The 16,427-nt window shown below is 38.2% G+C and overlaps 1 protein-coding gene across 1 annotated transcript; it reads left to right on the forward strand.

Moving 5' to 3' along the window:
* Nucleotides 1-137: 137 nt before the first annotated feature.
* On the forward strand, nt 138-14,297 carry C37H2orf69 (chromosome 37 C2orf69 homolog). Its single transcript, XM_025441986.3, has 2 exons — nt 138-563; nt 11,013-14,297. Exons 1-2 carry the CDS (start codon nt 228-230, stop codon nt 11,835-11,837), a joined length of 1,161 nt encoding a protein of 386 aa, XP_025297771.3. The 5' UTR covers nt 138-227; the 3' UTR covers nt 11,838-14,297.
* Nucleotides 14,298-16,427: the final 2,130 nt, after the last annotated feature.

The following is a 16,427-nucleotide window of genomic DNA, read 5'->3' on the forward strand; positions in this document are numbered from 1 at the left end:
CCTTCCCTCGGGCCACGCCCCTCCCCAACCCGCGGGAGCCCCGCCCACTTCCGGGCACACCCCTCCCGCCCCGACGCACGCCGCGCGCGCGCGCACGTCGGCCTGTGACGCCGCCGCCGCCGCCGCCGCCGCCGCGCCCCGTCCGGCCGGGGACCGTTGGGCGGCCCGCCCGGGTCCCTCCCTCAGGACCTCCCCCCGCCCCTGAACCGCTCTCGCGGCAGCGACCCATGTGGGAGTTCAGGCTCCTGCGGTCGCCGCCGCCGCCGCCGCTGCTGCTCCTGCTGCCGCAGCTCAGCCTCGGAATGGCCGCGTCGCGCTCGCAGGCCGGAGCCATGAACCTGGGCGGCGGCGGCGGCGGCGGCGGCGGCTGCGCACGGGGCTCCCCGTTGGCCGCGGCGCGCCGGCCGCAGTGCGTGCAGCTGCCCCCGGTGCCGGGAGCCGACCCGCAGCGCAGCAACGAGCTGCTCCTGCTGGCGGCCGAGGCGGCGGGGCCGGCGCTCCCTGGGGACCCGGCGAGGGAGGAGCCGCAGCATCACGTTCTCTATTTCCCCGGGGACGTGCAGGTAGGACACCTGTGCCCTCCCCGCGCGCCTCTGCGAGCGGCCTCAGTCGCCCGGGCCCCGGCCCAGTGCGGGGTTCCAGGCTTGCCCCGAACACGCCCACACGTGCCCTGAGCCGCGTGGCCCCGCGAATCCCAGGGCCCGCCCCTGCCACACCCCTGGGCCCCCCGCTCCGGGAGCCCCGGGAGCCCCGGGGTGGGGGGGAGGAGGAGGGAGGTGCCCTTGGAGGGTGACGACCTCGGGCAGAGCCAGCTGTCCGTCCGTCCGAGCTTGGAGGGGGGGGCGGGGTGTGTGCAATCCGAGCCCGAAGGAATGAGGCCGCGCGGTGTATGCATCCACCCCTATAACCTGGCGGCGCAGAGGTGCGCGCGGGGGTTCGGCCGCAGGCAGGCGCGTGGCTTTTCAGATTAACTCAGCACGCGGGGTGCCGAAAACGCTGGCAGTCATTAAAGAGCAAACGAGCAAAACATAAAGCATGCATGCATTAATTAATTAATTAATTAATTAATTAAAATAAAAATTCTAAAGGTATGACCCCCCCTTTTTACTAACTCTAGACTAAAGAGGGTGGGTGGGGAGTAAAAGGGGCAGTAATCGCTAAGCCTGTCAGTATTTTGCGCTCAACCTGAATTCTGTACTTTTTTTTTTTTTTTAGCTTTATTATTTGATTTTAGATCTTCAGGCAAATATTCGTGGCTGTCTGGTACTGGGAAAGCTGGGTCTTAATTAAATTATTATTATTTTTTTTTTATTGGAGTTCGATTTGCCAACATACAGCGTAACACCCAGGGCTCATCCCGCCAAGTGTCACCCAGTCACCCCAACTCCCCCTCCCCCTCCACCACCCCTTGTGCGTTTCCCAGAGTTAGGGGTGTCTCCCATGTTTTGTCCTGGGTCTTAATTTAGGTCTCCATGCAGAGCTGTGTTGTCTAGTTTGGCGGCCGTCCCGTCAGTTAGTTAGTTAGTTGTACGTGGGCCGTTTGGTTTGCATTCACGAAATGCAAAATCCAGGCGGGAGCGTCGCGCCGACGGCGTCCGCAGCGCCCGGGGGCACCTAAGTTTTGCGGGGCCCGGGTGGGCAGTGTGCGAACCCGGGGCGTTTCCATCGTCAGAGCCAAGTTCTGTCGGGGGTAGTACGGGTCGGTGTGTGGACAGGGAAGCTAAAATGTTGGCCAGCTGGGTTTCTCACTCCCTGAAGCAGTAGTAGTAGTTTGGTTTTGAGATGGATGCTTCAGACTGATGGAGTCGCAAACTTTGTGCTCTGTGTCAAACGACGATGAAGATGCATGTAATTTTTTTTTCCCTCTTATCCTTAAAATAAGGAACCGGTCTCATTGACTGCTAATAGAAACAGTGACAAAAACAAAAACAAACCCTAGTATTTAGATTGCAGAGTAGGTCATTAATCCTCTGGTGCTCAGTTTGGGAGAAAACAGCGTGACATTACTGATATCGGCTTCCAGAGATTGGAGGAACAGCTACTATGTGCATCTATAATGATGATGATGATGATGATGATGATGATGACGACGAACCTTTGTTGAGAGTCTGCTAAATATTTATAAAGTGTTACATCCAGAAAACAATACAAGTCTTCAGATAAGGTCTAAAAAAAAGTGCTGAATACACTTAGTGTCATACCTCACCTTTTTTTTTTTTTTTTTTTTTTTTTTTTTGGTGACATCATCCATTTCCTTATGTAGCCTGAGATTCCATTAGCTTTTTGGACAGTGATCTAGTGTTGCTTTACAGAGAGTGTATGAAATGCTTTAAAAACCCAGGTCCTTTAGAGAAGAGTAAGATAATGCATCAAAAGGCTTTAATGCCAAATTGCCTAGGTTTGAACCCTGATTCTGCACTTTTTAGCTATGACATCTCTGGCTAATTTCAGCTACCTCAACTATAAAATAGCAATAATAATTTATAGGATATCAATGAGGACTAAATACGGGAATTCCTCGTGAGTAACAGTTCCTTCTCATCTTTCTGATGACTTTTTCAATTATTGGGCTACCCCAGTGCTCGGCTTGTGGACTTTTCTCCTCTACCTTTATCCCCGTAGTGATTTCTTGGAGTCTTGTGGTTTTACATTCCACCTGTACTCTGATGACCTTGGATATTTGTATAACTAGCCTAGAGAGGTTCCTGGAACTCGAGACTTACCGGTTGCATGTACAGTATTTCCTTTTGGATATTTAATAGATACCTCACACATAAAATCTCTGCATCTTTGCTTTTAAATCTGTTCTTCCTGCAGTTTCCTCATCTCGGCTAATGGAATTTTTTTTTTAGTTGCTCAAATTAGAGATCTTGAAGTTAATCTTTTAGTAACCTCTCTTTTACACCTCATACCTCGATCAACAATTAAAGCTGCTTTCCCTTCTAAACCTAAGTGATCAGAATAACCAGTTTAAAAGTAAGTCAAATCATGCCACACCACTGCTGAAAACTCTCCAGTAGCTTCCCATTACTCAGAGGAAAAGCCAGAGTACTCTTGAAGAAGGGCTCTTCACTATCTTTATCTTTTCCCACTCTTGCTTGCCTTTCTCCCTTTTCTGTCTACTCTGCCCTAACAGCGTTCTTCGTATTACTCGGGGTAAGCACACTTGACCTCAAAAGCTTTGCACATATTGCCTGGAACAATCTGCCTACAGATATCTGTGGGATTCATTACCTCACCTGTTTTGAGTTGCTCAAAAGTTGCCCTCACAGTGAGGCCTTTTCTGATCATCCTGTATCATAATCACATGTATACATACATGTGATCCCTGTCAGCTTTCCTCTTCTATTTTACCCATTTCATTTACTGTATTATTCATTTCGGTTTTTGTCTGTCTTGCAACACTACAATGTCAGTTTCATGTCTGTTTTCTTCACTAAGTATCTCTGATGCTTAGTGATTGGTGTTCAGTGACTGGCATGTAGTAGGTGTTCAGTAGATAACTTGTTGAATGAATGAATATATGTAAGTTGCTTTGAACAGTGCAGGAAGTGCTTGATAAATCATAGATGGCTATTGTTATATGAAATGCTTTTGGCTCACATTTCTTCATATCTTTGTACTTGATTTTTTTTTTTTAGCCTAATGTTTATTCGTGTGAAATTTACCCTGTTAGACACAGCTCATCTTATTAGTATATCAGTTCTTTCATAGAACCATTATTCTGGTTTGTATCATATATTAATTAAATAGGCATTCTTTCAATATCTTTATTTTTAATTTGGATAAATACCGAACAGAATTGGTCCAACAGAACTTTGTAGGGTACCATTAGAAGCTTTACTTCTTGTTGATACCGATTTGTTGTTTGGTATCAATTAGATCTGGTTGCCCAAGTAATTTTAAATTTTAATTACCATTACTTTCTTGATGTTCCTCTTGCAATCATTTTTGTTGGTGTTGTGTGTGGTTTTTTATTCTATATTTGTTATTTTCTCATTTGAATTAACAGGTGAGCTGAGAACATAGTAATTCATATTTCTTTAAGTACATTGATTTTTTTTTTAAATCCAGTAATGATTTTGGAGGGAACAGAAATCAGGATTTTTTTAAGGAGGCATTTTCCAATTTTCTTGAGTTATCTTGCTTTTTAAAGCTTCAGTATAAAATTATACTTATCTCTTTTTTTAAGTATAAGCTTACAATTTGATGAGTTTTGACAAATGTTAAGTTATGTAACCAACACCATAATCATGTTATACAACATCTCCATCACCCTAAAAAGTACCTTTGTGCCCCACTTCTGTTGGTCTCTTTTCTCAGCCATAGGCAACGACTGATCAGCGTTCTTTCACTATAGTTTTGCCTTTTCTACATTTTCATTAATTTGCAATCATAGTATGTAGTCTTGTGTCTGGCTTCTTTCACTTAGTATATGATGCTTTTGAAATTCATTCTTACTATTGCCTGTATCATTAGTATGTTCCTTTTTATTCCGAGGTAGTTTTCTGGTGTATGGATATATAATTTGTTTACTCATTCAGCACTTGGTGAACATTTGGGTCATTGCCAATTTTACCTTTAAAAAACCTGTTTTCCTAAAGACTAGGATATAGAGATGACCATGCCCTAAATGTATGTCCTGGTATGTCACGCCTTACTACTCATACTACTACCACACTCGCAACACTTCTGAAACCTATTACATGGGTTTTTCCTCCTACCATGTGATGCTCTGCACACCAGCTGGATATCCTATAACTCAATTCTGACAGTATCTACCCCGAGTTATTACATTTCACAAGTTAAGGGCTCAGTCCCACAAGACTGCACCCCCATTTCCAGCGCCAGTCAAAAGTCCCCAGTTGTCACCTGTGCTCCTGCAGACTGCCTATAAATTGGGGTTGCCATGATACCCTCCTTAGGTTCAGTTAATCTGTAAGAGTGACTTATGGAAACAATTTACTTACTGTTTACCCACTTATGAATGGATATGATAATGGATGAATATCTCGATGGAAGAGATGCATAGGGTAAGGTATGTGGGAAGGGGTGCAGACCTCTCTCAGTGTAGCACTCCCCTAGAACCTCCATGTATTCACCAACCTAGAAGTTACCTGAACCCATACTTTGGGGATTTTTTTATGGAGGCTTCATTGTACAGTCATGATCAGTCATTAACTCCCATTTCCAGTCTCTCTTTAGAGAATGGACGGTGAGACCGAAAGTTCCAAACTTCAGTCATGTCTTGGTTTTTCTGGTTGACCAGTTCCTGTTCAGAAGCCCACCAAGAGTCACCCCATTAGAACAAAGGTGTTCCTGTCACCTGGGAAATTCCAAGGGTTTTAGGAGCTCTGTGCCAGGAATATAGTTGTACTTGCTCTGCTGTAGGAATAATCCACCTAGCTTGAAACTTAATCATGAATGTCTCCGAACTGTTGTAGACACTTGCATGTTGTTTTCCTAAAGATCTTTGTACCTTTAACTTTAGTAGCTGTATGGGATAGGCCTGTAAGTTTTTGCAGGTCAGCAAGCATCTAACTGTGAAATAAGAACTCCTTAATCTCTCCCAAGAGATTCTTTTGCCACCTGCCTCATTGGTGATGTGGAGAAGCTTGCTCCCTACATGCCTCCCCACCGCCCAAGGGGAATAAGCGCATTGCATTCCCAATTGAGATAAAAATTCTTGAAAGAAAGCACTCTCTTCCCATAGTCTTTAGCCTTTTCTGTAGACTGGCCCTGGGTAATAGCCTGAGTTGCAGAACCAGTTTTGGCCACCTGTCTGCAAGTTCTATGGGGATGTCTTGTGTTTCTTTTTGGAATTTGGGAGTATTTATCCATTGTTTTAATGGATCTGGGTTTTGACACAACAGTAACAATACTATTTTTATATTTTAGTGCACACAATTCCTTTGTATAAGCATGTCCCCCCTTTGATCATGTAACTTAGGGCTAATCAAAGAAAATACCAAGTTTTTAGATTTACCTATGTGGTAGAGACTGAACTGAGAATTACAGAATCTTGAATTCATTTTGACTCATTAACCAAATAACTGTATAATAGAAATAACTATATAGTTTCTAGGCCCTCAGTTTCCATAGCTATAAAAAGGATTTAGCTGAGCTCTTTGAGATCTAAGTTCCTATTTTAATTTTATATCACAAATCTGAATATGCCGAGGGCAGTAGCAGCATCCATAAAAAGCTAAATGATAGCCTCCTCCTGGGAGTAAATATTTTTTAACATATGAAAAGCTATTAATGAGATTATGAACTGTAAGAAAGAATTGAGTATCTGGGAAAATTCTCAAAGGACACAAACACAGAATTAACAAAAAAGAACATTGTCAATAAACATTGAAAAATATTCATCCTTCTTAGGAATCAAAACATGCAAATTAAATAAAAAGTAAGGTATTTTATCATAGTAGTGAAGGTTTTAAAAAAATTAATGTTAGTAGCCCCTGTGGGTAAGGATGTGGGTAAATTCTTGTATACTGTCAGTGAGAGTGTAAATTGATATTAATCTTTTTGATGGGAAGTCTAAAAATTGTGATGCAAATCTATATTTATTGATATGGAACCATGCCTGAAATATATTGTTAAGTGAAAACTGGATGCATAAACTTGTTGAGGAAGAAGTAAGAATGCTGTCTAATATATGTATTTGTAAATGTGTATACTAGAGAAAACTGGAATGCTAGACTCAAATTTTAATGATTATTTCTAATTGGTGGTTTTATGGATGGCTTCTCCATCTTCCCTTCTACCTTTGTATATAGACTAAAGTTTTTTAGTGAATTTTACTTCTATCAGTTTTAGGTTTTTTTTTTTTTAAAGATTTTATTTATTTATTCATGAGAATACACAGAGAGGAGAGAGAGGCAGAGACACAGGCAGAGGGAGAAGTAGACTCCAAGCAGGGAGCCTGATGTGGGACTCAATTCTGGGACTCCAGGATCAGCCCTAGGCTGAAGGCAGCGCTAAACCGCGGAGCCACCCGGGCTGCCCAGTTTTAGTTTTTTAATAGAAAAATATTGTTAAAATTAAGTTTAAGACTGTACATTAGAAAGTAAATCCCCTTTTCATACCAATCTCTCCAGTCTCCCATTTCTCTTCCTCAAGGCTACCACTGTTGCTGATATATGTATTCTTCCAGAGACATTCTATGCTGATGCAAACTTTTTTTTTTTTTTCTTCTTAAGATTTATTTGAGAGAAAGAGAGAAGGTGCTAGTAAGGGAAGGGGCAGAGGGAGAGGGAGAAGCCAACTACCCACTGAGCGTGGAGACTGACATGGGGCTGAATCTCAGGACCTGAGCTGAATCAAGACTGGGAACCTCAGGGGATCCCTGGGTGGCGCAGCTGTTTAGCGCCTGCCTTTGGCCCAGGGCGCGATCCTGGAGACCCGGGATCGAATCCCAAGTCGGGCTCCCAGTGCATGGAGCCTGCTTCTCCCTCTGCCTGTGTCTCTGCCTCTCTCTCTCTCTGTGTGTGTGACTATCATAAATAAATAAAAATGTAAAAAAAAAAAAAAGACTGGGAACCTCAAATGACTGAACCACTGGGGACCCCACGAACTTTTTTATTTTAAAACACAAATGGTAGCGTAGCTTACAGGGGTTTTTTAGCCCTTGTTTTATAACGCATGTTGAGTACTCATAGACCTGCCTCATTCTTTTGAAACAAAAATAAATAACCTTATACATGTTTATTTATGCATATATGCAGTTATATCACTGAGATAAATTCCTAGAAGTGGAATTACTAGGTCAAAAGAGAAGTGCATTTAAAATTGTTCAGCATGTATAGTATATAGTGTTATAAATAAAGGAAAATCACAACTCTGTTTTTCTTTCTCTCATACTCTGTAGACTCTACTTTCAAAATATATTGTCTGACCACTTTTACCACCTTAATTTTTCTACCACTCAGTGTTCAAGCCACCTTGTCTCCTCAGGATTACACTTGTGTAACCTCCTGCTTCAACTCCTGATCCTTCAACATAGGAACAAGAGTAATCCTTTCAAAACAGAAATTACATCAACCCTCTGCTCCAAACCCTATCAGAGCAAAAGCCAAAGTTCTCACACCTCCCCCTCTCCCCAACAATCTTTCTGACCTTGGTGATCACTTTTTCTTTTTTTTCACACTGCTGGAGCTAGTCTAGCCTCATTGCTGTATCTTGGCTATACCAGTCATGCTTCCACTTCAGGGCTTTTTGTAGTTGCAATTCCTTATGCCTGAAATATCCTGCTTCACTCCCTTGGTTCCTTCAGGTCCTTCTCAACTATCATCTTATTGGAGACCACCCTGTGTTTCAAATAATAATCTTCCACCCTCTCCAAATCCTTGTATTCCTTTTGCCCTGTTCTTTTTATTTTTTTTTTTTAATTATACTCCATTGCACTTAACCACCATCTTAATATTTTGTGCTGACTTCTACCCACTTATGGCTATTGACCTTTCGAAAGCTGGTCTAACCAAGGAACTAAATTTTTAATTATATTTAACTTTAAATTTAAACCTGAAAACTGATAGTTCAGTTCCTAGAAAACTTTTAAGTATATTTGAACAACTTGGATATGTGAATCTGCTTTTTCAACTGTAAATTTTATGAAATCTAAATTCAGATCCAGTATTTCCAGTGAAAATTTAGCATCCAAATTGAGATGTGCTGTAGGTATAAAATACACACTGGATTTCAAAGACTTAGTAAGAAAAAGAAATGTAATCATCTCTTACTAGTTTTTTAAATCAGTTACATGTTTAAATTATAATATTTTAGATATTTGGGCTCAATAAAATATATTATTCAAAGTAGTTTCACCTGTTACCTTCTTTTTAAAATGTAGCTACTAGAAATTTTTTTGCATGGATCATGTTATATTTCTATTGAACAGTGTTGCTCTGTTTACTTATGGAGTTGTTTATTGTGTATCTCTGTACTAAATGTGAGCTCTGTGTGGGCAGGAGTTTAGTCTGTTCTGATCCATACTCAATCAGTAGGTATCCAATAAATCTCATAGAATAAATGAATAAATTTGAATGAATTTCTCCCTTTTTAAAAAAAGCTACTGTGAATTAAAATGAAAACAAAATTTATATGCATATCCTGGAACCTAAACAAAAATTTATTAATATATATATAGAATGCTTTTAAATAAACAAGAACCAAATAAAAAAGGACCAAAGTTATGCACAGACACAAGTAGAAATCCAGATGGTTAATAAACAAAATTATAATTTCATTCAAATTTTCAATAAATCCAAATTAGAATAAGCTGTCCTTTGCCTAAGAAATTGAACGAAAAGAAGAGCTATACATACCTTTCTGGAAGATAGCATTGGAGTCTGTATAACTAATCTTAAATTATGAATATTCTTTGACACAATCTTTCCATATCCAGGAATTTATTTTTACTTATTTATTTTAAAAGGATTTTAAAGCTGGGGGAGGGGCAGAGGGAGAGAGAAAATCTCAAGCAGGCTCCATGTCCAGTGTAGGGCTCCATCTCCCCACCCTGAGATCATGACTTGAGCTGAAATCAAGAGTTGGACACTTAACTGACTGGGCCAGCCCCATATCCAGGAATTTATTTTTATTGCTGTAATCTCAGATATATAAAAAGATTTTTCTAGAACGTTCATTGCACAGTTGACCCTTGAACCATGCAGGGGTTAGGGGCACTGACTCCCACACAGTTGAAAATTCACATATAACTTTTGATTTCCCCCAAAACTTAACTATTAACAGCCAACTGTTGACCCGAAGCCTTACTGATACACAACAGAACAGTTGATTCAACAGATATTTTGTATATGTATCATATATTGTATTCTTATAATAAGATAATCTTTTTTATTTTTATTTTATTTTTTTATAATCTTCTTTTTTAAAGATTTATTTATTTATTCATGAGAGACAGAGAGAAAGGCAGAGACACAGGCAGAGGGAGAAAACAGGCTCCAGGCAGGGAGCCTGACGTGGGACTCGATCCAGGGTCTCTAGGATCATGCCCTGGGCTGAAGGTGACGCTAAACCGCTGAGCCACCAGGGCTGCCCAATAATCTTTTTTTTTTTTTTTAAGAAAATGTTATTATGGAGGCACCTGGCTGGCTCAGTTTGTCGATAGAGCATTGGACTCTTGATCTCCAGGTTGTGGATTCGAATCCCATGTTGGGTGTAAAGATTACTTAAAAATAGAATTTTTTAAAGATTTTATTTATTTAGTTGAGAGAAAGAGTATAAGCAGAGGGAGAGGGTAAAGCAAACACCTGGCTGAGCGGAGAGCGGATATGCGGCTAGATCCCAGGACCCTGGGATCGGGACCTGAGCCAAAGGCAGATACTTAACCAACTAAGCCACCCAGGCATCCCAAAAATGAAATCTTTAAAAAAAAAAAGAATGTTATTAAGAAAGAGAAAATACATTTACAGTATTATGCTGTATTTACAGGAAAAAACTTACTTGTAAGTGACCTGCACAGTTCAAACCCATGTTGTTCAATTGTTGTACCCAAAATTGAAATTTGGTTGTATCCAAAAAGGGAGGGATTCAGGATAACAGCTTTAATGAGAAAATATTTTAAGGTTTTGTGTTATCAAAAAGTTTAATAAACCAATTTTTATTTTCAGTTAATGTGTTTAGGAATAGGAGATTGTATGTATACTAAATAAAATTTATTTAAAAATATCTAAAAAAATAAAAATAAATAAAAATATCTATAATCCCTTTAAAGTAAGTTTAATTTTTAAAATTTCTACTATGCTATTTAGCTATATCTTATAACCCAGTCTTTTGATAGATTTTAAGTTTAAATTGGGAAATTATTTGTTTAAAATCTTAAGATCAGAAGGTAATGATAGACATACAGTTTTCATTTTTAGTACATTAACCATTGGTCATATAACATCCCAATTTCCTCCACAATAAAAATGGGAAACTATTTTGTGGAAATAATTTTATATAAATATGTATTTAATGCTTGTTTCATCTTTCTTACCTTTCAGAATTACCATGAAATTATGACTCGTCATCCTGAGAATTATCAGTGGGAAAACTGGAGTCTAGAAAATGTTGCCACCATTTTAGCCCACCGGTTCCCCAGTAGTTATATTTGGGTGATAAAGTGCTCGCGAATGCATTTGCACAAATTCAGCTGCTATGACAATTTTGTGAAAAGTAATATGTTTGGTGCTCCAGAACACAATACTGACTTTGGAGCTTTTAAGCACCTTTATATGTTATTAGTTAATGCTTTTAACTTAAGTCAGAACAGTCTGATATCAAAGAAGAATGTAAAAGATTTGAATAAGGACTCCAAAGCATCTAATTGTAGATCCAGTTCTCACACTACTAATGGTTGCCAGGGAGAAAAAGAGAGGACCTGTGAAGAATTTGATGAGTCCACCCTGAGTTTTTACCCACCATCACTAAATGGTGCTTCTTTTACTTTGATTGGATTCAGTAAAGGTTGTGTTGTTTTGAATCAATTGCTTTTTGAATTAAAAGAAGCCAAGAAAGACAAGAACATAGATGCTTTTATCAGAAGCATAAGAACAATGTACTGGCTGGATGGCGGTCATTCTGGAGGAAGCAATACGTGGGTTACTTATCCAGAAGTCCTGAAAGAATTTGCACAAACAGGGATTATTGTTCATACCCATGTAACACCTTACCAAGTGTGTGATCCAATGAGATCTTGGATTGGAAAGGAGCACAAGAAATTTGTTCAGATTCTTGGGGATTTTGGTATGCAGGTGACTAGCCAAATTCATTTTGCAAAGGAAGCTCCTTCCATAGAGAATCACTTCAGGGTTCATGAAGTATTCTGAGACTATAAAAGTATTAATATACTTGTTCAGTGGAAGAGCAGAAGCACTTTGAGTGTTATAAATACAGATAATGAGATATAATTCATAGATGCATTGTCAGTTTTTTTGGGGAGGGCGGGGGGAGGAAGCACACATTCCTAAAATGAGTATAATGTGCAATAGTATTCCTTGCTTGTGAATGTGAACGGTTTTTAATTTGGGTTGGGTTAGAATTAGTTCATTTGAAAAGTAAAAGATGGTTTGTGATAATCCTACAAGGAGAGAGATAAGACCCTTAAGAATGAAAGTTACAATATAGTCCTTATATAAAAGGTCTTGAAAATTGTTGGAAAATTGTTGGAAATAGTTTATTTTCTGAGTAATGTTTGGGATTAATTTTGGTGACGCTAATGGTAATTAGCTATTTGGCACTCAAAACTCCATTTCTCTTCAAGTAAAGCAAAGGCACACTGATGTTTTCCATAGTTTTGGAATTAACTATACCCTGCTTCATATGTTTTGTAAACTCATAGTCATTCTTTAATATGCCACCAAGTATTTTTTTAAGAGTCAAGTATATTTGTTTCCAAATTTCCAAGAACATGCAGTAGTGTATAGTTGGTTTTTGAAAACATTACACTTAAGCACTATGGCTTAATTTTTAATTGACAACTTTTAGATAAGTTATTTTGTAGTTTCTTGACTCCTGACCAAAAACCAGTTCTTTTGGAAAAATTGTTTTAAATTGAACATAATTAGGTATATTGGGTAAAAATATGCTACAGATTTAAAATCTTTTCATCATATCAGTCTTTTGAAAGAGATCAACTTAGGTGAAATAAATGTGTAACACACTATTTGTTACTGCTCTATTGAAAAGGAGACAGATTCTAAAGATCTAACTCAATGTTTCTCCAGAAGTATGATTTTGTCTGCCAAAAGAAAGCAGCTCTCTTTGGCCAAAATGCAAAATTATATTGCTATAAGAAAAGTTACAGGGAAAGTTTGAAGACACAAATGATTTAATTTGGCTCAAAAACTGAATTTGCTTAACACTGCTACATAATTTGGGTGAGGTTTCCTTCTGCCTGTTTTTCTTGACCTAGATAAATACATTTTCAGAAACCCAAGACCTAATGAATGTCAACCAACATTGACAGCTGTGTGATTACAATAAAGGATGAACACTTTTTAATTTATTAAGAATTTAGCTTTTATAGGTCATGAAATAATTAAGCAGGGAAGTAACATTGATGCTTTCAGACTGAAAAAAAGACACTGAAGCTTAATATCTTAATAACCCAGAGGACCTAAATTTATAAAATACAGAATTAAAATGTTAATCTCTTGGTTTCTTCATAGAATTGTATTTTAATGACTATAATACATTCCAAATATTCAGTTATGAGAAAGAATTCTTACTCACCAAATGCTTAAAAATAACATCCCTTAATTCTATAAAGTATAGAATTGTATCACTCAATTTTTTTAAAGGACATGTTAGTTTATATTGCTTCAGTTTCTTTAAATACATGTTTCTTTTGAGACCAAAAATTCCCAACAAAGAAACATGTCAGCCTGATTCTAGCATTTTATTACCTAATCTTAAAGTACCATGATGGATTGGATGGCTTCTTTCAATATTTAACAATCCTTGGTTAAATTCATTTGGTAGTGAATTCATAAGGTAGTGAATACACTAATGAGGGGGGAAGGAAAGGCACTTATTTTTACAGGATTAACATTTGAAATGGAAAAAGTAGGACTTCCTGCAGGATTCATTTTAAAAACCTGAGATATTTAAAAATCTAGGTTCTTTAGCTATCTAGTCATGTGATTGCTTAATTATAATTGTTATATGTTCAGTGAATATTGAGAATAACTTACTGGACACCTGGAACTGCCACTGCAGCAAAACTAGTGTTGAAAGTAGAAGTATTTTTTTGAATGAAAATATATTCCAGCTGATCCATATTCAAATATTTTCAGACTTCAAATTTGTCTTCTCTACATTTACTTAAAACTATTGTAAATGTTAGTGTATCCTTTTAGACTGTGCCTTTGTGTTTGTGTCTTGAGAGTCAACTGAGAAGCCACACAGATAATGTGAAAGTTGTTACCGCCACAGCATGAATGTACAATTGTATTAAATTTAATCCAGAGAAGTCTGTTTGGATGTGCTTTATGTTACTAGATTTGTTAAAACTTCAGATTGTTACTTGGAAGAAAGCTATTTCTTCCACTTTGCCAGTTTAGGTTTGTATGTTTTCATTAATCCTCCATGTTTTTCCTTTCATATGAGCAATGTTGAACCTCTCCTTGTAAATATATTTTTCTCTCCTTTAAATTGCCCCACAAGAATTTCGTATCTTCTGTTAAATTTCTTGAAGAAAATTACTCAAAAACAAGTTTTTCCTTCTATGTGCTAATCATTTCAAGTGTCTGTATTCCTTTTGCTGTCATTAAGAGACTTACTGAGAATATGGTGTGATCTGTTTTTCATTTCATTCATGTAATACCTAAGCACCCAGGGCAAGGGCAAGGGCAAGAATGGTCTAGGCACAGACAAAACAATCCCAAGCATTTGAGTATAGAAATGTGTAATAGACTAAGACTTAAAAGCAAAAATATGAAACCAAAGGTAGTATTCCTAAAATAGCTATTGTTATACTTAAGGGTCCTTAAGAGAAACATGTTTTAGAGGGTAAGATATACATGTAGATAGATGTCATCTGTAAATTCAGGTTGGTCTTTACAATGGCAGAGAGACCTAGCAGTTCTTAGTGGTAGAGACAGGCAGTCACTTAGGATGGTCATTTTAGTATCCCATCTAATGGAACTTTAAAAAAATAGAATATAACTTAGGTGTATTTAAAACACCCAACACTTAGGGACTGTATGCTTGAAACAAGACTTTAAGGTAATACCAGAGATGTGTGGGTGACTGCCAATCTACATTAGTTCTTCCTCACTACATCTGTGTTTTAGCACTGGAGGGAAGGAGTCAGTAGCACAGTTCCAATCCATCCAGACCTGCATTCCAGCTTTCTACATTTTTTTTTTTTTTGTCAACTTAGATTCAGCTTAGATGTCTGTTGGCAACTTTAGATAGGTGAGAGAAAAGCCTCCCTACTAAGGTTCTTTCCAAATGTTCACATAGCTGCTGTTCAAAAGGATAGAAAGATACAAAATAAGCCTTGTTGACTTTATTTCCCTTTTAAAAAATGAGTGAAAAGTTTTAATTACTGAATAAATAGAATTCCAATGTAATTATATGCCTAGACAAACACTGTTAATGTTCACAAAAACTAATTAGTCCACACATGTATTTCAAAAAGTTACTTTGAAAGAATAATAGAAGGGCAGAAAAAATACACAACTGCAGATTCTAGTCTGCCCACCTAACTTGTCTAACTTCTCAGAGGCAATCACCCTCACGGGTTTCTTGCATATTTTAGCAATTAATTCTATGCATACACCTATGTTTACTTAGAGCATACCTTTGTTTTACACAAATGGCAGCATACTATACCTATAGTTTGCAACTTTTTTCTCATTTAATCACCTTGGAAAAATTTCTTGCCAGTGCCACAATACTGTCTCATTCTTTGCATAGTGTTCCATTTTTATAGAACTCTCTGCTACTTGTTCATTAATCTTATTTTGTATCCCTTTGTCTTACTTTGTATCTTTTGTCTGTGTGGTACAGTGAGTTTTGCTGACAGAGGAAAAAAATTCTTTTATGAATCATGTCAAGCCCCTAAGCTGTAGCCAAAGAATAACAAAGATGAGCTGCACCTAAGGGAGAAAGCATGGAGAATTACTGATCTGGTCACAACGTGATTGTAGGTTCCATCACCCAGCTGTGTAAGCCTGGACACTCCCTTAAGCAATCTGGATTGATGAAGTGATTTCTAAGATCCTTTTCAGCAATAAAGTTCTAAGATTTGGAATTCCTGAGAAGTTGCAGCTAACACATACTGCTTAATATTTTAAAGTTTTAACATTAAAAACGTCTCATTTGGTCTCAATCAGGTCAGCTAAAAAGATAAAAATATTTTGAATTTAAAATAAACTCTTAACATCAGAAATTATGACCAAGGAAATAATTTTAAAACTTCCTAAAGGGTTTATTTTCTAGTTTTCTAGATAGAATTTAACTGCAACGAGAGCCATCTCAAATCAGAAAGCTAGCATCAGCTCTCAACTGTCCGTGCCCTGAATTACCTCTGTAGTTTTGCAGCAACCCTATAAAGTACAAGTTTAAAGATGAGGAAAATAAGCTTCATAAAGATTAAGTTTCTTAACTTGCCTAAGGTGATCCAGTTTGCTTCCCAAATAAACTGAATTAAAATGAACAGTCATTGGAAGATTATAATCTCAGTTTTAACTTCCAAGTTTTCTACATGATTCTGGATATATACTTTGCACCAATTCTCTTAATGGTTTAAAAGAAAAAAAAAAACAACCAAGGTTTATCTAAAAGCTGACTGTAAGTACTGTTCCAACAGAGGTTTTGTCTTTTTTTTTTCTTCCCAAGGGAAAAGCAATCATTAAACAATTTCTTTGCTTAATGTAAGTAACCAAAAATGAAAAAAAAATCTAATAATC

The sequence above is a fragment of the Canis lupus genome, chromosome 37, assembly GCF_003254725.2.
Source record: "Canis lupus dingo isolate Sandy chromosome 37, ASM325472v2, whole genome shotgun sequence".
Taxonomy (NCBI): Eukaryota; Metazoa; Chordata; class Mammalia; order Carnivora; family Canidae; genus Canis; species Canis lupus.

Coding starts and splice junctions, on each gene's coding strand:
- C37H2orf69 (XM_025441986.3), top strand. CDS start 228: ATGTGGGAGTTCAGGCTCCTGCGGTCGCCGCCGCCGCCGCCGCTGCTG. Junction 564..11,012: donor ATTTCCCCGGGGACGTGCAG/GTAGGACACCTG, acceptor CTTACCTTTCAG/AATTACCATGAAATTATGAC.